At 38.9% G+C, this 27,494-nt stretch overlaps 1 protein-coding gene across 16 annotated transcripts in view; it reads right to left on the minus strand.

Annotated features, from left to right (window-relative positions):
* Positions 1-27,494, minus strand: part of UNC79 (unc-79 homolog, NALCN channel complex subunit) — a 309,568-nt gene that overhangs the window by 30,833 nt on the left and 251,241 nt on the right. For all 16 annotated transcript variants that reach the window (XM_063643951.1, XM_055288333.2, XM_055288335.2 and 13 more), the window contains 6 exons: positions 23,176-23,288; positions 23,005-23,090; positions 21,683-21,856; positions 17,891-17,959; positions 14,167-14,277; positions 3,466-3,570 (listed from right to left, as the gene is read on the minus strand). In XM_063643951.1, the coding sequence (XP_063500021.1) occupies positions 3,466-3,570; positions 14,167-14,277; positions 17,891-17,959; positions 21,683-21,856; positions 23,005-23,090; positions 23,176-23,288 (658 nt within the window). The remainder of the gene's footprint in view (positions 1-3,465; positions 3,571-14,166; positions 14,278-17,890; positions 17,960-21,682; positions 21,857-23,004; positions 23,091-23,175; positions 23,289-27,494) is intronic.

Raw genomic sequence — 27,494 nt, forward strand, 5'->3', positions numbered from 1 at the left:
TCAATGACAAGTCACACGTTTGTTTTAAAAAGATGAAATGGCAGATGAAAACCCATAAAACACATTCGGAATTATCTTTTTGCTGTCTTTCTTCTTAATTTGTTTTTGTTATTTATTCACCTAACTGTGATGCAATAATCACTGTTTTTGTGGTTTCCTTAAGCACTGGGTAATTTAAACTGTCAGTGTTCTTTTGGCATCTTGTGACAAGTGCTTATTACAGTTGACTAATGTATTTCATTGAAAACCAGTCTCCAGCAGTTACAGTATGGAGTGCTAGACCGCAAGAAGATCAGCCACACAGATCTGCTCTGCTCAAGACAAAGGGCAATTAAGGGAATGCTGTTCACCATCTGCAGGAAAGCACCTTCAGTACCCTGAAGTCTAGGTGGTTTTCAGGTGGCACATCTCCAGCTTCAACACCCTCAGAAGCAAGTGACCTCCAGACACAGTCAGGCTGCTAACCTTAAATCCCTCCTGGGATATTTCCCTAAGCCCTGTTCACCTGCCCTCTCCTCCAAGTCAGTGTAGATCCCATGAATCTTCAAAAAGATCTTTTTGGGCCAAGAGCAGTGGTTCACACCTGTAATCCCAGCACCTTGAGAGGCGAAGATGAGTGGATAGCTTGAGTCCAGGAGTTCAAGACCAGCCTGCGCAACATGGCCAACCCGCATCTCTACTAAAATTATTTTAAAAATTGGCCAGGCATGGTGGCCCACACCTGTAGTCCCAGCTACACTGGAGGCTGAGGTAGGAGGATCACTTGAGCCAGGGAGGCAGAGGTTGCAGTGAGCTAAGACCATGCCACTGCATTCCAACCTGGGTGACAGAGCAACATCTTGTCTCAAAAATAAACTAGTTAATTAAAAATAAATAAGTAAAAAAGTCTGTGTGAACACAGCTTGTTCTCAAAGGCAATGTTGCTGCTGCTATGTGAGCAGAAGGGCCTGGCCAATGCAATCCACAGAGAGAAATGCAAAGTTGGTCTCTGCTTAGGAGCACAGATACTTTCTGGCTGTGACTTTGCTTGTCTTCCTCCTGGGATGTCCAGTATCTTGGTATAATAAGAGCCATTTCATTCTGATGACATCATGCCCTGCATCCATTGCTGTCATTTTCCAGCAATCACTGCTCGCTGAGAGTTCAATGTGTCCTAGAAAGCCCTTAAAAGACAACTCAAGACCATTCTTGAAAGTATACCAACTTTTAAATTAAATCTCAAGCCTTTGAGAAAAACTCAGTTCTGATCCTAATGATTTGTAGTCTCTAGAGTGGGAGTACGGAGACCAGGCAGTGGATATTCAACAGTAAATGACAACAGTTGTTCCTCATCTTCTCTACTGGGTCAACTCCTGAACTTCCGTGCATCCTTCAAGATCCATGTGAACTCTTCTACAAACAACACTTCCTTACTCAGTACACATCTCTACTACTGTACCCGTTGCACTATGTGGGAATTTTTTTTTATTTACATGTCAACTTCAATTGCTAAATTACAAACTCCTGGAAGGAAGGGGTCATGGCTGATTCTTCTGTTTCCCTAGCACCCTGCAGAACACCTGGCCCATGTCAGGCCTCATAATGCTTCATAAGCCTTCCTCCATCTCTTAGGTTCAGTTAGCCACTTCCTCTTCCATAGTGTTTTATACACCGTGTAGACTTTCATGAGAGTAGTTGGCACATTATCAGGATATGCCCATCACATCTCTATATTCCCAGAACCCAGCCCAAGATAGGCGGTCAGTAAATATTTGTAGTGGGAAATACTGCTGAAGAGTCAGATGTGGCCAGATGATGGAAGACCTGGATAGTTCAGACCTTACGAGGTCACTCTAGGTTTCTGATGCAACAGTGATCTCTATCAGAAAAGTGGAGTTTCAGCAAAATTCCTCTAGGCAGCCACAGGCCAGAAGATTGGGTTGGTGTGGAAAGAGATGAAGGAGGTGCAAAAAGCTAAGAGCTGTTAAAGTAATCCACATAAGGGATGGAAAGGGCCTGTCAGGGCTGTGTGTTATACCGAAGGGAGCTGGGCTCTGAGTCCTAACACACTGAAATAAGGTGTTTGATACTACCTGTCACTTAGGCCAGCACCGTGGTCTTGAGCAAGCCACTGAACCACCCCATGCAATACAGAACCAATGCTTCACGAGGCTGTAAGGATTAAATGCTTAACACATAATAGGTCCTCCATTAGTGTTCCCTTCTCTCTCATGTCTCCAGATGAGTACTTACAATTCAGGGAAATCTGTCTAGTTCCTTGACACCAAGCTCCCATATTCCTTCAATCATTTAACCCTCAGCTTGTAGGCCCAGACTCTGGGACTGGTCTTAACGCTCATCAGCGAGTGCTGACACAGCTGTGATGCAATGGCTGGGCACTTTACCCAAAGGCCATTGAATGACACCCTGATCCCAGCTGTAGCTCATGGCCATGTCTCTAAATCTGGCCTCAACCCTTGGGTGAGAGGCAGGGTGCCACGTTACCCGAACCCCTACTGATTCCTCTGGCACAGCCGGTCTACTTTTTCTCAACCCTATCCTCATGCCATTATCCCTATATGTACTCCACCATCCTGCCTAAGCCTCCCCTATGCTTGAAGCCAGTCAACCTCTCTAAGCTGAACCCTAATCCCAGGCAAAGACATTTGTCTGTACCCTCCAGTCCTTTGTGACCCAACTCAAATGCTACTTCCTTCATGACATCTCTGATTTCACATCATAAGGGGTGGGATCTATCCTGCTCTCAACTTCTCCCTAGGACTTTGTTTACCTCTTTCTCTCATGGCATTATCATAGCCTGTCTCAGGTCATCAAAACCTGCATGCCTGCCTAAGATGCTGAGTTAAGGACAGCAGGATAGAAGGCTTTAGTCCCTCAGAAGCCCTAAAACCAAAAGCATAATCGTTGCCAGTTCTCCAAAGCCTGCCTTATAGTGGTCCTCGGCTTCCGTGGTCCTGAGGGCTGAAGCATACCTACCCCCCACTGTGAGTACCACTCAGTGCATCCTGCCATTTGACTGTCTCTGGCCCGACCCATCCTCTCCTTCACTTCTGCTCACAGAGATTCAGGGATCACCCATACTCATTTGATTCTGCAGTCAGACCTCAGCCTGTTCCCCCACTTCTGGCCTCAGTAGACCTGTCTCAGCTCTGGTGACTGACCTGACCCTCTAACCTACTGGATCACGCATTTCTTGGGGACAAAAATTATTGTTTTATTCTTCTTTTTAACCCCCACAGAACTAATTCCACAGTAAGAACAAAATCAATACTCCTTCTTGGACTTTTTTAGCCAGTGGGAGCGTCAGGTGCACACTATTAGTTAGATCATGGTCCATATAAGATATATTATTTATCATCTCTGGGCAAAGATATTTAGTTTTCTGCATACACTCTATACCTCCCTTAATTTTCCCAAACATACATGGATCTCATGAAAAGTTTTACAAATCAGGCATGAGCTTACCTGAACGAGCAGAAGAAGGTTTGTATCTGGTAAAGGAGATTTGAGCTTTAGGGCCTGCAGAAGTTCTAGAACAACACTACGAGACAAGTAGAATTTATCTCGTTCCTAAAGAAAACAAAACAGAAGGAGGTAAGTGATTTTAGAAATTCAATTAGAGTATATCTATGTCAAAAGAGCTTCCAAAAGATTCACGGGTCATAAATAAAAAACAGTATTTAAAAATGCATAGTGAAGTGTCCTCAAGAAATAAAATTAGAACAAAAAAGGCATTTTTTGTGTGTGTAATGAGTTTGCAGAAGCACTGAGGACAAATAATTTAATGGATAAGAAAAAGATAGGCTGTCTCTTAAACAGTGATGCCCCAGTATTTGGTTCTTATTCACAGGAAACAGGTTCCAAGAACTGCAGCAATTAAATCAGTCGAAAAGTATTTTTTCAATACAAAATGATTTAGACAGAAACATATATAACTCTTTAAAGTATTCTGTGACCTCTCCAAGGAACTTATTTCTGAAATGGACTATTTCAAGCATCCAGAAAAATAGAAAGAATGGAATAGAGTATGCACCTACCACCCATCTTTGTCATATCACATCATTTTGCTTTATTTGATTCATCCTTTATTTGGAATCCTAGCTTCTTTCATTCTTTCTTAAATTCATACATAATATTTGTACATATTTATGGGGTACATGTGATATTTTGTTGCATGCACAGAATGTGTAGTGATCAAGTTAGAGTATTTAGGTTATTCATCATCTTGAGTATTTATCATTTCTATGCATTGGGAACATTTCAAGTCCTCACAGCATTTTGAAATGTACAATATACTGTCATTAGCTATGGTCACCCTACTCTGCTATAGAACATTAGAACTCATTTCCTCTATCTAACTGTATGCTTGTACCCATGAACCACTCTCTTCATCCTCCCCCCATACACCCTTCCCAGCCTCTGGTAGCTATCCTTCCATGCTCTAGACCTCCATGCAATCAATTTTTTTAGCATCCCCATATGAGTGAGAACATATGATATTTGTCTTTCTGTGCCTGGTTTATTTCACTTAATATAACAAACTCCAGTTCCATCCCTGTTGCTATTTTTTATGGTTGAATAGTAGTTCATTATGTATACATACCACATTTCTTTACCCATTTGTGCATTGATGGACACTTAGGTTGACTCCATACTTTTGCTATTGTGAATAGTGCTGCAATAAACATGGGAATGCAAGTATCCTTTTGATATACTGATTTCTTTTCATTTGGATAAATACCAAGTAGTGGCATTGTTGAATCATAGGACAGGTACTTTTTAGTTTTTTGAGAAATATCCATACTGTTTCCTATAGTGGCTTTATAATTTAAATTCCTACCAACAGGGCGCAAGAGTTCCCTTTTCTCCATATCCTTGCCATGATCTGTTATTTTTTGTCCTTTTGATAATAGCCATTCTGACTGGGGTAAGATAATATCTCATTGTGGTTTTGATTTGCATTTCCCTGATGATTAGTGATACTGAGCATTTTTTCATATGCCTGTTGGCCATTTGAATGTCTTCTTTTGAGAAATATCTATTTAGGTCCTTTGCCCACTGTTTAGTGGGATTATTTACTTAGTAGGATTATTTATTTAGTGGGATTATTTACATGTTTGTTTTTTTTTGTTTTGTTGTTTGTTTGATTTTAGACAGGGTTTCACTCTTGTTGCCCAGGCTGGAGTGCAATGGCACGATCTCAGCTCACTGCAACCTCTGCCTCCCAGGTTCAAGCAATTCTCCTGCCTCAGCCTCTTGAGTAGCTGAGATTACAGACATGTGCCATCATGCCCAGTTAATTTTGTATTTTTAGTAGAGATGGGGTTTCTCCATCTTGGTCAGGCTGGTCTTGAACTCCCAATCTCAGATGATTCACCTGCCTCAGCCTCCGAAAGTGCTGGGATTACAGGTGTGAGCCACCATGCCTGGCCCTGTCTTTTGTTTTTTTACTGTTGAGCTGTTTGAGTTCTTTGTATATTCTGGATATTAATCCCTGGTTGAAAGTTGATTCATCCTTTTTAAATAATAAATATCACAGAAACAGCTGAAGCTACCTATACAGTGCTCTTTTTTTTCTTCCTTTCTCTCTTCTTTGAAGTGGCCACTATTCTGAATCTGATACTTATTATTTCATGTATGTTTTTACACTTTAACTACATATGTATGTCTCTATTATAATATATAATATTGTTTTGCATTTTTAACTTTCTGTAATGTTATATTGTGCATTATCTTTCCACAACTTGTAATTACTCACTGCAATATATCTTTGAAATTAATCCTTATTGATACATGTAGCTCTGGTTCTTTCAACTCAACAGCTTAACAGTATATTATTGTATGAATACACCAAAATTAACCGATCAGTCCTCCTGCTGATGGAATGTTGAATTGGTTTCAATTTTGTAAGCCTTTTCTATTGTTGAATATAACATATGTGCAGAAAAGTACGTGAAATATAAGCATACAGTTAAATGGATTCAGATGGTATGATACTGTAAAATATATTTGGTCTTCGATCCTGAATCTGACATACAACTCCTAAAATCCTTAGACTCTCCGAAACTGATGTCTTTTTGTATGCTAATAAGTTGACTGATGGCTGGCAGCTTAGGTAACATTAGGAAGAGGACTGATCACCCGAAAGACCAAGGCACAATTAGAGAGTTGGGGCTATCAGCCCCACCCCTCAACCTTTAGAGAAGGGCTTAGAAGGGATGTTGGCTGGGTTGATCACCAATGGTCAATGGATTAATTGACCATGTCTACATTATGAAACCTCCATAAAAACCCAAAAGAAAAGGGTTTGGAGAGCTTCTGGATAGCTAAACACATGCAGGGTTCCTGGAAGGTGGCATGCCCAGAGAAGGCATGGAAGCTCTGTGCCCTTTCCCATGTGCCTTGCCTTATGCATCTCTTCATCTGTATCCTTTCTAATATCCTTTATAACTGGTAAATATAAGCAAGTGTTTTCCTGAGTTCTGTGAGCTGCTCTACCAAATTAATTGAGCCCAAAGAGGACGGATCCCTAATTTATAAGCAATTAGACAAAAGCACAGATAAAACAACCAGAGTCTGCAATTGGCAAATGAAGGTGGAGGACAGTCTTAGGGGCTGAGCCCTCAACTCGTGGGATCTGATGCTATCTCCAGGTAAGTAGTGTCAGAATAGAACTGAATCTATTCTGCAGAATCCATTGCTTGCTTTTTGGTGGGAAGAAATCTCCACACATTTGATCATGGAAGTCCTTGGTCTTGATAACTGTGAGAGCAGAGGAAAAACATGGCTTAAGTTTGAGTTTTTCCAGTCTCAGAAGATGGACCGAACACTCATGTAATCACCTCCCAGGCAAACAGCAGCACATTACAAGTGTCTCAGAAGCCCTGTGTGTCCTGTCTTAATCCTTTCATAATCAAATAAGTAAAGTCCCTGTGGGGTTGTCTCCACTCTTTTCTTCCTATTCATTTTCACTCATTGTGTCTTGCCTCCTCATATGTCTGGTTATCTTTGATTGTGTGCTGCTTTGTTAGGAAGATATTTGCAGAAATGCTTTGCAGCCTGAAATATTATCTTCCTTCAAAGAGCTTTCTGTTTGTTCAGTGTCAGGGGCACAATCACAGCTCACTGAAGCTTTGATCGCCTGGGCTCAAGCGATCCTTCCACCTCAGCCTTCAGAGTAGCTGGAACTACAGGCATGTGCTACCATGCCCAGCTAATTTTTTTTTTTTTGTATTTTTTATAGAGATGAGGTTTTGCGATGTTGCCCAGGCTCAGGGTTGCCTTAATACACATACAAGGCTTGTAATATCTTACACCGGGCTACCACAGGGCTTGACACTGAGCTGTGTCCACATGACGGAAAGTTACTATGGGGGTGTCTTTACTTCGTGGTCCCAGCCAAAAATGTGTGGGTCAGGAGGCATGGTATCAGGGTCTCCATCCTTGGTAGGCTCTGGATTCAGACTTTTGTCCCTCTAGCCTCATGGGACTTCCAAAACTGCAGCCTCTCAGTCACATCTAGATTGACAAACACTCCCAGGGTAAAAATGGCCATCAGTGCTGGGCTCACAGCTCTGAATTTCTGGGCTCTCCCTGATCTTAGCCTCATAACCCTTCTCTATATAGTTAGCATTTTGAGGAAGTTTTCAGAAAATGTTTTGTTCACTTTTTTTCTTTTTACTTTTTAACTGGGAAAACAGGTTCAAATTATCTTGTTTACCACCATCAGAAGAGAAAATCCAGGATTTTAATTGTCATTATACTAAACCTATAGGTTGTTCTGTGAGAATTACCTGTTTTTACTATTCTGGGTCTTCATCTATGAACATAAAATCTCTTTCCATTTATTTAACATTGTGTAATGCTCTTCAGTAAAATGTTCTGGTTATCTCCATAAAGTTGTTGCATATTCCTTTTTTTTTTTTTTTTAGACAATGTTCTCACTCCGTTGCCCAGGCTGAAAGCTCACTGCAGCCTCAAACCCCCAGACTCAAGTGAGTTTCCCACCTTAGCCCCGCAAGTAGCTAGGACTAGAGGTATGCACCACCATAACTGGATAATTTTTTTGGGGGGCAGGGGGAAGGACACAGTGTCTTGCTCTGTCACCCAGGCTGTAGTGCAGTGGTACAATCATGGCTCACTGCAACTTCCACCTCCCGGGGCTAAGCAATTCTCCACCTCAGCCTCCCAAGAAGCTGGGACTACAGGTGCGTGCCACTATGCCCAGCTAAATTTTTGTATTTTAGTAGTGACAATGTTTCACTATGTTGCCCAGGCTGGTCTCAAACTTCTGAGCTCAGACAATCCACCCACCTTCACCGCCCAAAGTGCTAGGATCACATGCATGAGCCACTTTGCTCAGCCTAATTTTTTTTTTTTTTTGTATAGAGATGGAGTCTCGCCTTGTTGCCCAGGCTGGTCTCAGGCTCCTGGGCTCAAGCAATCTTCCCACCTTGGCCTTCCAAAGTGATGGGATTATAGGCATGAGCCACCACACCCAGGCATTGCACATTCTTATTAGATTTATTTTTTGTCACCACAATAGATGACATTTTAAAAGTACATTTTATAATCATCTGTAGTTGAATATTAAAATTTGGTGATTTCTGGGTATTCATTTGTATCCAGCATCCTTGCTGAGCTCTCTTGTAGGTTCTAAAAAGCTTTCTATAGATTCCCTTTGGTTCATTTGTAATCATATCACCTATGAAAAATGAGAGTGGTATTTTTCCTTTCTAATCCTTATACCTTTGATTTCTTCTTCCTGTCTTACAGAACTTAATGGGACCTCCAGTACCATGATAAATAGAAACAGTGATGACAGGCTTTCTCATCTTATTTATGATTTTAAAGGGATGACTCTTAGCATTTCACCATTAAATATAATGCTGGCTAGATGTTTCTGGTAGACTCACTATATGAAGTTAAGAAAGTTCTCTTCTATTCCTAGTTTGATAAGAGTTTATGATAAATGACTACTGAATTATAAAAAATTATTTTCTTGCACCTGCTGAATAATGATAGTTTTTCTTCTTCAATCTGATAACATGGTGATATCAATAGATGTTCTAATATTTAAACATTTTTATATTTCAAGACATTTCCAACTGTGTCATGAGGCCCTATTTTTAATGACTGATTTGCTATTATTCATTCAGAAGTTTTGCATCTATGAAGGATATTGACCTATAATTTTCCTTTCACCTATTGTCCTTCTCTGGTCGATATCAAAATTCTACTGGCCTCATGAAATGTGTTGGGAAGTGTTCCCTTTTTTCTATTCTATTAGTTTGTATAAAGAAGAGATCAATCAGTTCTTAAATGCTTAGTAGAAGTTGTCCTCTAAAGCTGGAATAGTTTTTGAGGGTAGGTTTTTAACTATTGATTCCATTTTCCAGGCATCTAAGTCTAGTCAGTTATTTCTTTTTCTTTCTTTCTGGATGTTTTGTATTATATATTTCTAGAAAATTGTACCTACTGTCAAAGATTTCAAATTTACTGACATAAGGTTGTTCATTTTAAAATCTCTAATGTCTGTAGTTATGCTGATATTCTTTATCAGTGTCTTTTATCAGTGGTTTTCTTGATCAGTCTTGCCAACGGTTTGTCTATTTTATTAGTCTAGTCAAAGAGCCACCTTTCTGTTGTATTGATCTTCCATTCTATCTGTTTTCTTTCCTTCCTTCCTTCCTTCTCTCCCTCCTTCGTTCCTTCCTTTCTCCTTCCTTCCTTCCCTCTCTCCCTCCTTCGTTCCTTCCTTTCTTCCTTTCCTTCTTCTCTCTCTCCTTCCTTCCTTCTTTCCTTTTTTCAAAGAAGAAGAAAGGGTCTTGCTCTGTCACCTAGCCTAGAGTGCAGTTGGTGCAATCATATCTTGTGGCAGCCTCAAACTCCTGGGTTTCAGCAATCCTCCCACCTCAGCCTCCAGAGTGACTAGGACTACAGGTGCATGCCATCACACCAGCTAATTGTTTTATTTTTCCGTAGAGACAGGGTTTTGTTATGTTGCCCAGGCTGGTATATCTGTTTTTTATTTCATTAATTTCTGCTCTTATCTTTACTGTTTCTTTTAATTAATTAATTCCCTACTATCTGTTCCATGTTTTAAAATCTTCCACATTCTTAAATATGTTCTAAAATTGGTTGATTCAGGATTCTTTATATGACTCTTGCATCCACTTTGCTCACTGTATTGTTCGAATCTACTATATGTTTTATCTGCTTGATCTACCCATAACTGAAAGAGAAAATCTCCTGTATAACTGTGAATTTATCAATTTATCTTTGTAAGCCTATTATATTTTGTTTTATATATTTGGAGGCTATAATATTAGCTCTATGTAATTTTTGAATTGTCACATTATCCTGGTGAATTGCTCCTCTTATCAATATACTGTGACTTTCTTTATAATAATGCTTTTCAACTTAAAGTCAGTTGACTGACTTCAGCTTTCTTTTCATTAGTATTAGTCTGGTATATCTTTTTTCAATCTTTTTCTTTTAAATTTTCTTGGTGTCTTTAGACATGTTATAAAAGTAGCTTAATTTTTAAAAGTCAATCTGACAATCCCTAGTGAGTCTAGTAAACTTAAATTTATTGTGATTCTGTCATCCTACATGTGCTTATTACAGCTTGTTCTATGCTTCTCTTTTTGTTTTGATCGAATTTTTATTCTTGTTTTATTCTATGTTTGGAACTTATAAATTCTATTTCTGGCCTTTGGAGTTTACATTTACAATGTCTACATGTATTCTTAAGAGTTTAAAATTATTCATTATCTCTGCCCTTCTTGTAGATAATATATAGAATGCTTTAACTCCAATCTCCAACCACACACACACACACACAAACACACACCCCTTACAGAGTACTATTTTCTAGTATTTTATTGTCATTTTGTTTTTATGCCCATCTGATTAACATTATTATTACTTCTTTATATTATCAATGATCACTTACCACTGTAAGTGGTACCAATTTCTTTGAGCATCATTCCTTCACACATTTCACTCCTTCCTTCTTGGTTCACTTTCCTTCTTATATCTTTTAGTAGTTGTTTCAGTAAGAATCTATTAGAAACTTTCTTATTTTCCTGATAGAATATCTATTTATCCTTCACTCTTGAAGGACAGCTTAGCTGGTAGAGAATTCCAGGTAGATAGTTCTTTTTTCTTATCATTTTAAAGACTTTTTTTTTTCAATTATCTTCTGGCTTCTATTGTGCTGTTGAGAAGTGTATTGTCTGTCTTCAGAGTGTCTTTTCCCTTGATTGTTCTGAAAATATTTTCTTTGTCTTGGCTGTTTTGACAAGTTATACCTACTCAAGTACACTATGACATGAGCAGGTAAAACTTTATTTATAATACTTTTAGGGCTCATTGTGTTTCCTGAATCAGAAAATTAAATATTTTCACCAACTCTAGAATTGATAAAAAGCTTATTTCCCTTATCTGAAATATTTATTAGATATATATTAGAATTTCTCTTTATATTCATCTCCTTAACTCTGTCTTCTGAATTCTAGGTAATTTCTTCTGATCTATTTTCCATTTCACCAATTCTCTCTTTGGCTATGTCTAATTTGCTATTTAATCTATCCATTAAGTTTTTTATGTCAGTGATTGTTTTTCATTTCTAGAATTTCTACTTTGTTTAAATCTGGTTCATTTTCTTTTTTTTTTGAAATGACTAAATCTATTATATTTTTTTATATGCTTATCATTTAAAGCATAGTCATTTATGTTTATATTTTTATTATATTTTATAATATTTATATATACATTCTTCATATGCATATCATTTAAAGTACAGTCACTTATATATTGTCATTTTAAATGATATGTATATCATTTATAGTCTTTATCACATAGTTTTAATATTGAAAGCTCTTGTGGGAAATGATCTTGCTACTTGTTGACTTTCCTAATCTATCACAAGGTGGGTTATATCTTCATTTGTTTTGTAATTTTAGATTATGAGCTCATGTTCATTAGGATTTTAACTATAGGAATCCTGCTGGGCCTAGGTTGGAGACATATTCCTCCAGAGAGGGTTGAGGCTTGTTTTGATATTGCTTCTGCCAGATATTCCAAGGTTATTACTTGCTAAGCACTAATGTTATTTGACTCTTCAGCTTGGGAGTTCCAAGAGCATGCAGGTATTATAAATTCAAATTCTAAACCCAATCCAAGATAGGCCCATGTTTACTAATTTTCAAGGAAGACTATAAATCTTTCTCCCAGTTCCCAAACTGAGACAGATACCATTCTTTGTCACCTCTATATAAGAATGTATTCTTTCCAAACCACCCTTTTACCAAGTGAATAGCCTTTCAAGGGTTCTGACCTTTTGCTAGGGATAACTCAGATCTAACTCCCTGCCTGGATAATCCCAAGACTTAATCTCCTTTCCATGTATGGGCTTTAAAACTCAAGCCACTAAGTTACCAAGACAAGCAACACCCCCACCACAGGGCTACTTATATGCTTACCACTCTGATTCTCAATCCCGCTTCATTTTTGCCCCTTTCATTCTTATAAAATTAGCTCTACATTAAAAATTACCTTTATTACATTTCATCCAGTGTTCCTAGTATTTTAAGTGGGATGGCTTTCAGGGTATCTAGACTACCAGTTTGCTAGAAAGTGAGGTCTCCAAAGTTCTTACCTTTCTGTGCCTTTTCTTTTGATTATATAAGGGAGACAGCTCAATTAACTACTGCTATTTTTAAACAATTTCTTATAGTTTCTCATTATCTGTGAGGAAGGTAGGAACACCATCAACTGAAGCTTTCTACAAGTAATCATCACCTTCTGTTAGAATGAGAAAGGGTAGATGATAATGGGAAGTAAGAGGCCACTAAAGTTATGAGGGATTATGAGGAGATATCATGTATAATGAATATCTTGAATTGAAAACCAATAATATCTTGAATTCAAATGCTAAAAGGTCCCCTGTAATCAATATCTATAGTGTACAACATAGAAAGTATAAACTCATTATGATTCTTCCCCCAAAAAAGGTATAATTTAAACAAACTAAACATAAACACAATGAAGAAATCAAATGGTTTCTAGAAATAGAAAATCTTTTTGGTGCTGTGTCTTATAGATCTACTTTTTTAAGTGAAAAAGAAGAAGAAGTTATCTTTCAAGAAGGTTCTAAAAGAAGAAAAAAATGCTGACCATCTTGGTAGTTAGAAAACATATTGCTCCAGGCAGGGTAATAAATAGTTTCTAATCAGAAAAACAAAGTAAAGATTATCATGGAACACTTAACATGACAGAATGGACCCAAGTTGGTAAGAAAGGGGACAAGAATGCTTTAAATAGAATGAAAGCCTTAGTATAAAATTAGATTTTTATGAGGAAAATAAAGGGCTTATAGAAATGGACAACATGAATAAGAGACATTCTGACTGTTCAAGAGAGAACAACAGAAACAGAGACCCATTGAAAACAAGCTTGGAAAATTTGGAAATCGAAAGGGTAACATTTGCACATTGTTCTTAAGGACAGAAATGCTCCCAATTTGCCCTGCCTTCTGCTTTTCCATTAGGACAGCATCTACCAGCTCCAACAAGGCTGCTACTGCCACTGGGCCAACAGTACTTTTCCACTTTCTCAGTAGTGGGCCGGGGTGCTACAGATAATGCAACAGAGAAACCATTATTAAAGCAAGATGACAAAAGATGAGATTCCAATCTCAGAGGCCAAGAACCCAGACCTAGAGAGATAGACAAATGATGAGAATTAAGGAGCCCTTCAAAGGCTTTTACAAATGACAAGCTAATATTTTTCTACTTTGGGTATAAAAATGATATATAGAGATGTCTTGCCCCACTAATCATGGGATGACGAACTTGTAAAGGGCCTTAAGAGGTCATGTCAACCATTAGCTCTTTTTATTAAAAATACCACTTCTGTTCTAACCACATGACCCTCAGTTCTCCAAATCCGCATATGTGCATATTTTAGACATTGTGTGTGTGTTTGTGTGTGTGTGTTTAAAGTGTTTCCTTACCATGGTATTTATTAGACCTCAGTAGAATTACTCATTTTTAACTATATGGAAGCAACTGACCTAAAAGGGACTTGACACTGATTCAAAAGAATATATTTCTGCCAGTTTTCAGTTTCACAGGAACACACATATGGAAGCTTGCTTACCTTAGTGAAAGCTCGGTAACATAAGCCACACAGCTCTACCAGGTAGGCCAGCGTAAAGACAGCATTCTGAATTACAAAGCTGAGCAGTTTTGAAAATGGTTCCAACAAACTCTGCAATAAGATTGGGGCCAAATAAAGTCAATTGCTGATTACTTCATTTTAAAAAAGTATTAAAATCCTATGATACTTTAACTAATGGAATCACTTTTTTTTAAAATTGAAAAATCTGTTGCCAGGGGGCTTCTGTAGCAACCCCATTGGTCTAATAAAAACAGAACTGCACCTTCAGTCAAGGGCTCAAAGAGCAGGACCAAATCATTTTACTGCTCAAAAAGACATTCATTTTTCCATGTGGCATCATTTACAAACCTTCCTAACTACAACCCTGTCTTCATGTCCACCCTAAGCAATCAAGAGTGTGGGGTTTGCAATAGAATCTTCCACTTTAACAGAACATTTAAGTATTTATGAGTTCATCATATTCAGATCTGTAAGCCTGTCTTCTGGGTTAAGTAGCACAAACCACCCTTGCATATAAGTACTAAAGTACTATAGCTTAGATAAAATTCATCACAACCCAGCCTCCTGCCAATGTTAATCAGGAAAGCATAGTCTGTTTCGGTTTCTCCCCCGAATCCTACCCATAAAGGATCAGTTTTAGTTCCATATGCTTTCTTAAGTCATTTAGAAACATTTGTTGAGTATCTACTGAGTGTCAGACAGAGTTAGATGGATGATTTCATATAGTTTATCTTATTCAAATTTCTCATAACTACCCTGGGAAACAGTGTGTTATAATATAGGTAATGACACAAGCACTAAATTCTGACACAAGGGTTTTCACACTCTAGCTCACTGTGACCTTGAATAAGTGATTTAATCTCTCTGGAACTTGGTTTTCTCCTCTGTAAAAGGGGGATAATAATGGCTTCCACCTCATTAGGGTGCAAGTTATGAGAATTAAAAGAGATAATATATGTAAAGCACTTGGCACTAGTAAGCTCTCCATCAGTGTTAGCTATGATCTTCATTATTAACCTTCTGAAGATTTAGTATCCATTCCTGTTCTGCAGCTTAGGCAGTTAAGTAGACAAGCAATTTGCCTAAGGCCATAAAGGTATCAGGTGGAATTCAAAGCCAAGTTCCAGGGCAATTTTCCAGAGGTAGAATTGCTCTGCAGAGAAGATAGGATTTTAACTGGACTCCAAAACACTTGCATGCCATGATTTCCAATACTTCTCAATCTCTATGGTGCTCACTGTCTGGTTTTCAAAACATGTTTAGGCTGGGCGCGGTGGCTCACGCCTGTAATCCCAGCACTTTGGGAGGCTGAGGCGGGTGGATCATGAGGTCAGGAGTTTGAGACCAGCCTGGCCAAGATGGTGAAACTCCATCTCTACTAAAAATGCAAAAATTAGCCAGGCATGGTGGCACATGCCTGTAGTCCCAGCTACTTGGGAGGTTGAGGCAGGAGAATCGCTTGAACCCGGGAGGTGGAGGTTGAGGTGAGCCAAGATCGTGCCATTGCACTCCAGCCTGGGTGACAAGAGCGAAACTCCGTCTAAAAATAAATAAATAAATAATAATAATACATGTTCAATGTCAAATTCAAGATATGTAGGAAAGGACACATGAGGAAGTAAAAGTCATCCATAGTCTCACCACCTCATGATTACATTTTGATACGTAGTGGAAATATTACACATGTACAATCCTAGGTTTTGTTTATTATTAACTTAATATAACATCAGAAATTCCCAATGCGATTTAATTCTTCATAATCATCCATTTTAATGGCCACAAAGTCACATTTTACTATAAATAACACCCCAATAAATATATTTTACATGAAATTAGCATTTGCATTTTCTTCCCAGAATAGATTCCCAGAAAAAAATGACTAAATCAAAGGATATAAGTATATTTGAGGTTCTTTTTTCTTATTGACATGAAAATGAATGCACTCTATGTTAGTTGCCCCTAAAGATAGGAATTCTGTTTTTTACTTATTTGTATTCCCCACAGAAATCCATGTGGTGCTTTCCACATAGAAAATCTTAAAGAAACTCACAGACATAGTACTGATGATTCATTATTCTTTGCTCCATGTAAATGCTATTGCCTTGAGGTTGGGTGCAGTGGCACACGCCTGTAATCCCAGCACTTTGGGAGGCCGAGGTGGGTGGATCACTTGAGGTCAGGAGTTCAAGACTAGCCTGGCCAACATGGTGAAACCACATCTCTACTAAAAATACAAAAATTAGCCAGGCGTATGGCACATGCCTGTAGTCCCAGCTACTTGGGAGGCTGAGGCAGGGAGAATTGCTTGAACCTGGGAGCTGGAGGCTGCAGTGAGCCAAGTTGGCATCATTGCACTCCAGCCTGGGTGATAGAGTGAGACTCTGTCTCAAAAAAAATTAAAAAAAATAAAATGAACATATATATAATATACATATATATATGCTCTTGTCTTGAAACATTGTCAGTAGATGAATGGAATAGGAATGTCTCATGTTGCACATAATGTATCCTTATTGGTCAAAAAGAGAAACCTGAATTCAAGCCTATATGGAAACTTGCTCTTATATCTAGAAGAGCAGCATAGTGATGGGGCGATATGGACCCAAAAGACCTATGCTCAAGTCTCAAATCTTCTACTAACCAGCTATGTGATCCTGGCCAAGACACTTCATCTTTCTGAGCCTGTTTCCTTCTCTGTAAATGAGTGGATTGAAGCCAATGATCTCTTTGTAACCTTCTAGCATAAACCATGAGTCTACGAAAGCACAGTCAAGTTAAATAGTTGCAGAATATGTACATTGTTGGTATATTAAATAGTAATTACAAGCTGTAGCAATGCAAACTATTGTACCACTGCATCGAATGCAGTGCAGAAATACAGCTTGGAATACAAAAGTGAATGAGATACGGTGCAGAACTTCTTGAAGCTTGTGGTCTCATTGGGACCACTTCAGGGCAATGTAAGTGCTACTATAGAGAGCTCTATCAAATACTGTGGAAGCTGATACTGGAGAAAGTTGCTACAGATAATATGAACACGTTTTTTCATTAAATGGGACCTTGAAGAATGAGAAGGAGTTCACCACACCAAAGAGGGCATAAAGCATTTCAGGCAAAGGAAATGGCCTAAGCAAAGGCAAGGAAGTATGAAATTAAATAAGATTATATATCTGAAGCATTAAGCACAATGTCTGCCATATGATAACAAACAGTGGTTGTTGTTGCAATGATGATGATGATAACGCTGATTCTGAAAGTGCATAGCAGGAATGGATGAATGAGACATGGAGCCAAAGATTAAATTTGAAAAGGTGGGCTGGAGAGTTATGAAGTAACATTTTAGATACCACATTAAGGAATCTGGACAGCATTCTGAGAGAAATGAGCAGTTATCAGAGATTTTAAAGCAAGGAACAAACACAATAAGATCCTGTTTAGAAGGATCGCCTAGTTAGTAGTATGGGGGATGGATTGGGGGGCATGGCCCGGGGCTAGCAGGACCAGTTATAAACCATGACATCGTGATGTATTAGATAGAGCTCTTTATACAAGGCACTGACCTAGCATGAAGAGAGACAAGAAGGCTGAAAGGGAAGCGTTCAGTATGCAATAACTATGTCTTCAGTATTGCTACAAGCCTATCTCATTAGGTTAAAAAATAACTGACTAACCAATTTGTTATGTTTTTCTGAAACATACATACCCTTGTAGCATTGGTAGAAGGGATCTTCAAGAGGCAAATCATAATTCTCAAACTGGAATCTAAAGAACACTGTGAATAAATATGAAAAAAAGTAAAAATCAGTTTCCACCTTAATATAACTTTTGCTTCAAATATGTCCTGAAAGCATTTATTTTAACAAAAGGAAAAATCTGAAATATGACTGCCTCTCTACAGATTCCCATGCCATAATATCCTTGTTGAAAAAAATCATTCTCAGGTTAAAACAATTTTAATTAAACAATTATACAATGGTAAACAATTAAATAATTAAACACAGCTCCTAAAGTATTTTTCAAAGATATAGCCCTAAAAATTAATGAGATAGACAGTTGAATAGAGACATGGGTGGATGGATGGGTAGATGGATGGATGGATGAATGGATGGATGGACGGACAATGAACAGAAATTTGCTGGGTAGATATTAAATGTATCTAACTCTAAAGAGATACGCCAATTTGTGAAAGGCCTTTTTAGGGAAAAAAAAAAAACTACTTAGATCTATTTAAAAAAAACATGAATCTACATAAGAACCAGTTTCATCTGCCCTTTCTCTGCTATGAAGCAACACGACAAAAACCTGAGAAAATGCGGTAAAATTTCTACAAGACAAAATCATGCCTTACCCATCCATTCGAGTTCTATATTGACAAGATTCCACATCAAAATGTACTTTTTAAATTGAGTTTACTAGGATTGGGGGTAAATGTTACAGCAAGAATAAACAATGATATGGTAAATAGATCACAATAGCAGGCTATAGTTAAATTTCTGCAGCTGTGTACATACATTAACTTCCTCAAGATAGTACAAAATATGCCAGGAGTTTTCCAAGTGGAATCCCGGAACCAGCAGCTAGAAATGTGCCAGAATGCAAATCCTCAAGCCCCACCCCTACTGAATCAGAAACTCCCAAATCAGGCCCAGTAAATTGTGTTTTAGCAAGTCCTTCACGGACAGTGATGCACACTGACATTTGAGATCTGCTTCTATAAACTGATGAAAACTAAATATAGAAGGTTTCAGTGGCTTATTATTTTCCCCAGAGATTAAAAACAAAGGCAGAAGATGATCAGGGGCAGTGCCCAGATCTGCCCTAGCCAGGGAAATTCTTACACAGATTCTGAAAGTATTTCACAAGTGCCTTCTAAGGGAACCACTGGTTCTATTTAATCAGCTTGACACTCATCGGAGTTGATGTGACATTTACATTACTTTAAACCAGAGGCTAAAAACTGGCTGCTCATCAGGCCCCCATAGTGATTTAAAAACCAGAAAATGTCCTCTTGGGAAAAAAAAGGAAGACAGACAACCTGAGGCCTGCGCTCCCACAGAACAACAATTGGCAGGCATGAGTAGCCACTGACCTCATAGAAGGACTGGCACATTCCAGTTCCTAAGGGTCTCAATTCTCCTTATTATCTTTTCTCCTTTATTAACCCTGTAGGCAGGGTCCCTATGGGCATGCTGATTGTCACAAATTAGGCATGCCACTTGTTTACAGCTGGCAACACTTGCCACTCTTCTGTGCCCAAGTTAAATCTTCTGACAGTCACATCGGCACACAGGCATTTAAATTTGCCATACCTCGGCTGGGCGCGTTGGCTCACGCCTGTAATCCCAGCACTTTGGGAGGCCGAGGCGGGCGGATCACAAGGTCAGGAGATCGAGACCATCCTGGCTAACACGGTGAAACCCCGTCTCTACTAAAAATACAAAAAAATTCCCCAGCTACTCGGGAAGCTGAGGCAGGAGAATGGCGTGAACCCAGGAGGCAGAGCTTGCAGTGAGCCGAGATTGTGCCACTGCACTCCAGCCTGGGTGACAGAGCGAGACTCAAAAAAAAAAAAAAAAAAAAAACTTGCCATACCTCATCCCATCCCTTCTCTTAGTGTGTGCGGCTCCTTAGTAGTGGAGCCCTGATTGGTTCTCGGGTCCTAGGAGGCTCCATGTGCTTAAAATTTGTGCACTCAATTTCCTGTGTGTTGATGTACAGTAGCTATACACATACACAGTTTCAAAGTACTAACTCTTCTTGCTTGGATTTATTCAGCTACTCCACATCTGTGGGCAAACAAGGATCACAGAATATAAGAGGTGGTAAAGATCCCTCCTCTATACTCCTGCTTCTCACAGTAACTCCAAGCTCAAAGCAGCACACGCTGAGCTAAGGGTCCCTGCATTATCCCTTGCAGACCTATCAGTAGTATCTGCCCATTCGGAAAAATGTATTAGCATAGGTTGTCGATCTTTATCAAGTATCTTATGTTACATAATACTCATTTCAGAAGTGGAGCTACTAATAGGTAACCTGATCCTTTTGTTTTTCTGTCTATGGGAAATTTATTTTTATTTTATTTTATATTTTTGAAACAAGATCTCACTCTGTTGCCCAGGCTGGAGTGCAGTGGCACAAATATGGCTCATTACAACCTCGACTTCCTGGGCTCAAGCAATCTTCCCACCTCAGCCTCCCAAGTAGCTGGGACAACAGGTACATGCCATCATGCCTGGCTAATTTTTAAAATACTTTCTATTTGTTTATTTATTTTTGAGACAGAGTCTCTCTCTGTTGTCCAGGCTAGAGTGCAGTGGTGCAATCATGGCTCACTGCAGCCTCAACCTCCTGGGCTCAATGAGCCCACCTCAGCCTCCCAAGTAGCTGGGACTACAGGTGCACGCCACCTTGCCCAGCTAATTTTTTTTAAGAGACAGAGTCTCATTATATTGCCTAGGCCTATTTTTTTTTAATCTTTCATAGAGACAAGGTCTCCCCATGCTCCCCAGACTGGTCTTAAACTCCTGGGTTCAAGCGATCCTCCTACCTCTGCCTCTCAAAGTGTTGGGATTACAGACATGAGCCGCTATGCCCTGCCTGATTCATTTTGTTGCCAGTTAAATGCTTCTGTAATCTGCATAGAGAAAGCACAAAAAACCTCAAGGAGCAGGTCAGGTTCAAAGCCAGCAACGCCACTGCCAGCCACCACCCTGCCCCCTACTCTAGAGACATGAATGCCTTCAACACACCCCTGCTGTAGAAGGGCAAGAAGAGTCTGTTAGTGAAATGAGCACTAGACTGAGTCAGAAAACCTCAGTTCTAATCCTCGCATTGCCACCACTGTGTTGTTTCCAGAAGCTACACCACCTCTGAATTTGCAGAATTCATTTAGAAAAGAGAGGCATTGGAAAGGATGATCTTTATAGGTTTCTTCCAACTTTAACAGTATTGGCTTCTTATTTGCATTTACTGAGCTCATGTTGTCAATGATCCTTGGGCCACCAGATTTCCAGGTAGGTAATTATGTGTGTATTCTTGGGAGATGGTATGGTGTAGGGGGTAACAGTCAAGCAGAAATATCATCATTCACAAACATAGCAATCACTTCCCTTTAGATAATTCTCTAAAATGGAAACTTTATATGTATATGCTTTTGGACAAAACTATTTACTTACTTATTTAATATCTATGGGAGAAAAATTGCCAGATAAACACAATCTACTCATGTCTTCCTGGCTGTTTTTTTTTTTTTTTTTTTCAAATCAACTGGAAACATGCATATTCATAATCAGTGAGCAAAATGCTCACTCCACATTCCTGTCATTCTCTAAGAGAAGACAGAATAACCTAAATAAGCGTCCTCACTCCGTGGCTGACGGAGTTTCCTCATTGTCCTTTGCAATACATTAAATCACCCAAGACTTTACTGCTTGTACATAAACGGTCTGAAAATGGTAAGAAATTAATTGAAAATGAAATCTTCGGCTCAGCTTACCTTCAGAGGTAAAACACAAGGCAGCTTGGCAAAAAATGTCTGAAACTGGTTGCTGATTGTGGTCCAGAGGCTACTAGGAGAATCCATAGGCAAAGCTTCCATGAAAGTTGCAATGTTTTCCAAACAGCGAATCATAGCACCCCCTGCTGGTAAATTCTTTTTGTTATTTAGACCCTAAAAACACAAAAGCATAGGCAATCAACTGCTGAAACAGCACGAGAATGCATAGTGCTATTTGGTGAAGGTCAGTTTAAAAGTCACATCTTCAGGCTATAAACATGTTCAATGCCTACTACAAAGGCCAATCCCTGTGACAGACTGGATGGATACTGAGAAAAATCGTTCAGACAAACTTAAGGGGGGAAAATTGGTGAGAGGTGAAATGTGAGCAAGAAATAGGAAACAGCTTCCAAGGGTCTACAATTGGTGTGGTTCGGTGCTAAGAAAACAATGAATGATGCTCACTGGAAATAATCCCCGCACAAAGACTGAGCGAAGAATTACAGGAGCTGCAGCCTTTTTTCTAGCAGTGAGCATCTCCTGCAAGCAAACTCCGAGAGCTGACCTGCAGTGGTGCTGAGACTTGAACCTAAGTCTCTTGATCCGACGCCCATAGCTCCACCCACCACTCTGCCCTTGGAAAACCGGGTTGTTCTGTGGAAGCAGGGTCACGACTTAGCTGAGGGTATGGAGAAGTTTTCAATGAAGAGTAAATCCACACAAAGTAGCAATGTCCAACTGACACTTTTCTATGCAATTCTATTTCTTAATTAACTTTTTAAAATTTAAATTATGTTAATTTTTAAAATTTAAATTATTTAAATTTTAGTATTTTCTATTATTTTTCTTTTGAGTTGGGGGTCTCGTTCTGTTGCCCAACTTGGAGTGTAGTGTAGCCATCACAGCTCACTGCAGCCCCCAACTCCTGAGTTCAAGTGATCCTTCCCCCTCAGTCTCCTGAGTAGCTGGGACTGCAGGCATGTGCCACCACGCCAGCTAATTTTTTTTATTTTTATTTTGTAGAGATGGGGGTCTTGCTATGTTTCACAGGCTGGTCTTGAACTCCTGGCCTCGAGCAATCCTCCTGCCTCAGCCTCCCAAAGTGCTGGGATTATAGGCATGAGCCACTGCACGCAGCCCTTAGCTTTAAATTTAATATATATTTTTTAATTTAAAAATTTTAGATTTCATCTTTAAATTAAATAACATTGAAATCCTTCCTCAGCAGTACCCTAAGGTGTGACTCAAAGAAACACAGCCCACAGTTGTGCTGGGGCTTAGAGTTTCGGCTGGGGCTTAGGGTGTCACTAAAGGAAACCCACCTCTAGGAGCTGACTGAGAGCTGCGATGGAGCTCAGCTCATTGAAGTCCATCAGAGACGAGGCTAAGGTCCGTAAAAAAGTCCCATCTGGAAAGTCAACAATCAGATTTAGTGTTTGGGTGTCTGGGATGAGGCAAATTTATGGTGCCTGGATCCTCAGTGGATGAATTACCTTTGATGGTGCTTTGGAACAGCTGCGGGAAGATGCCGTTGGGGGCCAACTGATGGAAGATACAGCGCAGGAACTGCTTGGCCACCCCCGCCGCATTGCCGGGAACCATCATGCTGGAGTTGAACAGGGGAGAAAAGACACGAAGTCATGGGCCAGTGAGCATGTGTTCAGATATTTACTTAGAGTTCAGACATTTGCACACCATGCCTCTTATGGGATAGCTCACTGTCATTTCATCAGTGAAATGAAATATTCTATTCAAACCTAATCCCTGTTAACAAGAAGTTTTCAGAAATAGAGAACCATGAAATGCCAGTGTAGTCTCAGATGTATTCCAGGTCCCACAATGGACTCAGGAAGGTTATGAGATCCTGAGAGAAGAGGCCACATACAAAGGTCACATGCTCACAGAATGACAATCAAGACTAGAGCTCTGGATGAGGATTACCAGGAAAATCCTCCCAGGAAACTGTCACTGGCTAAGAGAGAGTTGCTCTGAGGAAAAAAAAATTCATTATGTATATATATATATATATATGTGTGTGTGTGCATATATATATATGCAGTGAGGGAGATGTTCATTCTCATTAGGAGATCTGGGAAGTTTTCTTTGGGCATCTGAGCTGACACTTGTACTTTGACAGGTGCAGTTTGCCCTTCACCCTTCATTGCACCTCTGCACATCAAAAGTAAGGCCAAATTTATGAGGCCCTGCCCCTCAGACCAAGGTACCAGAAAGGATGCTTCTTGAAGTAGTTAGGGGGTAAGTTACCAGAAGGAAGAAAGATAAAATCAAAGAATGTAAATAGATAAAGAGTAAGTACTGCTTACCTAATTGTGCCAATTATTACCTCATTATGCCACATCTACCCTGAAAGGCTGGTTCAAAGTTTTAGGTCAAAAATATTCTTCAGGAAAAAATAACACTGAACTTACAATAACTTCAGAAAATAGAGAAGGAGAGAACCCTTCTCAATTTGTCTGATGCAGCCAGCATAGCCCTAAAACTAAAATTAGTAAAGCCATTATCAAAATAAATTTTAAAAAGACGGAAACAGAAAAGAAATGGGAAGAGGACAGACAGACCCATAGTCATCATGGCCACTGAATCCAGCTATAGATTAAAAGACCAAGTAGGGTCATGACCAAGTACAGTTTATTCCAAGAGTATAACAATAGTTTAATACTCAAAAATCAGCCAGTATAATTCAATATATTAAGAAATAAAGGACAAAAAACTTTGATCTCAATAGATGCAGAAAATACATCTCACAAAAGTCGACACACATCATGACAAAAACTCAACTGGGCCAGGCACGGTGGCTATCGCCTGTAAGCCCAGCACTATGGGAGGCCAAGGCAGGAAGACTGCATGAGCCTAAGAGTTGGAGACCAGCCTGGCAACCAGGGCAAAACCCCCCCATTTCTACTAAAAATACAAAAAACTAGCTGGGCGTGGTGGCACACGCCTGTAGTCCCAGCTACTCAGGAGGCTGAGGTGGGAGGATCACTTGAGCCAGGGAGGTTGAGACTGCCAAGATGGTGCCACTGCACTCCAGCCTGGGTGATAGAGCAAGACCCTGCCTCGACAACAGCAACAGCAACAACAACAAAAACCCTCAAAATGGAAATACCTCAATTTGCTAAAGGGCATCTATAAAAAACCTATAGCTACTGTGATTAATAGTAAATATTGAATACTTTCCCTGTAAGAGAGGAAACAAGACAAGGGTGCCCACTCTCCCATCTCTATGATCGCACCGGCAGTCCTAGCCATTGCAATAAGGCAATAAAAAGAAACAAAAGGCATTAAAATAAGAAAGGAAGTAGTAAAACTCTTGCTATTTACAGATGATTTTTCCATACAAAATCAAATCCTAGCCGGGCGCGGTGGCTCACGCTTGTAATCCCAGCACTTTGGGAGGCGGAGGCGGGCGGATCACGAGGTCAGGAGATCGAGACCAAGGTGAAACCCCGTCTCTACTAAAAATACAAAAAATTAGCCGGGCGTGGTGGCGGACGCCTGTAGTCCCAGCTACTCGGAGAGGCTGAGGCAGGAGAATGGCGTGAACCCAGGAGGCAGAGCTTGCAGTGAGCCGAGATCGCGCCACTGCACTCCAGCCTGGGTGAAAGAGCGAGACTCCGTCTCAAAAAAAAAAAAAAAAAAAAAAAAAAAAAAAATCAAATCCTAAGAAATCTGCAAAGCAACTACTAGAACTAATATGTGAATTTAGCTAGAATACATGCTAATATGCAAAAATCAATTGTTATTTCAATATCAGCAGCAAAAAGTTGAAAATTTTTAAGATTCCACTTACATTAGTATAAAAAACATAAAATTCTTGAGAATAAATTTAACAAAAATGGCAAGACCTCTACACTGAAAAGTAAAAAACATTGCTGAGAGACATTAAAGAAGATCTCATGAAACTGAGATATATACCATGTTCATGAATTGGAAGATTCAATATTTTCATGCTGTCAGTTATCCCCAAATTGATTTGTTCTTTCAATACAACCCCAGCAGGCTTTTTTGATAAAAATGACAAGTTTATTCCAAAATTTTTATGAAAATGTAAAGAATCTAGAGATCCAAACCAATCTTGAAAAAGATAACTAAATTTGGAGGACTCATGCCACCTGATTTTAAGACTTACTACTTACTATGAATGTACTATAATCAAGACGGTGTAGTGCAAGCTTAAGAATTAATATATAGATCAACGGAACAGAATAGAGAGCCCAGAAATAGACCCACTCGTCTATGGTTTCTAAGCTTAACAGGCACCACAGTGATCCAATAAGAAAAGAGAATATATTTTTTAACTGTGCTGAAAAACTGAATATCCATATGGATAAAAATGAACTCCTACTGCTGCCTCATACCACACACAAAAATTAATTTGAGATGGGTTTTATAAATGCCAAATATACATATGAAAACCATAAAGCTTTTATAAGAAAACATTAGAGAATATCTGCATGACTTGGAAGTAGACAAAGGTTTCTTAGACAAATAACAAGAAGCAATAATTGTAATGTTTTGTTTTAATGCATTAGAATTCATCTAAATTAAAAATTTCTCAGCAAAAGATACCACTAAGAAAAGAAATAGGCATGCCCCAGACTGGGTGAAAATATTCTCAAAACCTACTTAACAAAGGACTAGTATTCGGTATAAAGTCTTACAACTCAGCAATAAAAAGACAACAACCCAATTAAAATATTCAAAAGATTTGACCAGACACTTCTCAAAAGAATATACGCAATGGGTCAATGAGCACTTGAAAAAATGTCATAGAGAAATGCAAGTTAAAACTATAATGAAATACCCATTACACATCCACCAGAATGACCAAAATTAAAAAGACCAAAAATGCCAAAGTTGGGCAAGAATATGAAACAACCAGAATACATTGATGATGGTAATATAAAGTGGCATAACCACTTTAAGAGAAGTTCCAGTAGTTTCTGATAAAATTAAACATATACCTATCCTGTAACCCAACAATATCATCCCTAGGTATTTTACCCAAGAGAAATAAAAACACTTGTTTTAAAAAGGGCTTTTATAAGAATGTTCACAATAGCTCTATTTTTTTTATAGCCCCAAACTGAAAACACCTAGAAGTCCTTCAATAAGAAAACTAAAAAGCAAATTATGGGATACAATTCAGCCTTGAAAAAGAAACAAACTCCTGATAAAAAAGCAGCAACATGGATAAATCTCAAAAACATCATGCTGAGTAACAGAAGTTGGACACAAAAGAGCATATACAGTAGGATTCCATTGACATGAAGTCTAGAATGGGCAAAATCAACCCATGTGGAAAAATATCACAACAGTGTTTGCCTCTGTTGGGGGTAGAGATTAGCTGGAAACGTGCATGAGAGAACGTTCTGGGAATAATGGTAATGTTCTCTATCTTTACAGGGGTTTGGGTTACACAGTCATATGCATTTGACAAAACTCAAGGAATAAACACTTAAGATTTGTGTACTTCCTTTTATGTAAATTTTACAAAAGAAACAACCATAGTCAATGTACAATATGGTGAGTATAGTTAACAACAATGTATCGTATACTTGAAATTTGCTGAGAGAGTAGATTTCAAATGTTTTCACCAAAAAATACAAAGATAACTACATGAGGTGATGGATATGTTCATTAGCTTGATTGTGGTAATCATTTCACAATGTACACATCTATCAAAAGATCACATTTATATCTTAAATATATATAATTTTTATTTCTCAATTATACCTCAATAAAGCTGGAGGAAAAAAGAAACAACTGTATACAAAAATTGAACTTGAGT

The sequence above is a fragment of the Symphalangus syndactylus genome, chromosome 8 (genome assembly GCF_028878055.3).
Source record: "Symphalangus syndactylus isolate Jambi chromosome 8, NHGRI_mSymSyn1-v2.1_pri, whole genome shotgun sequence".
Taxonomy (NCBI): domain Eukaryota; kingdom Metazoa; phylum Chordata; class Mammalia; order Primates; family Hylobatidae; genus Symphalangus; species Symphalangus syndactylus.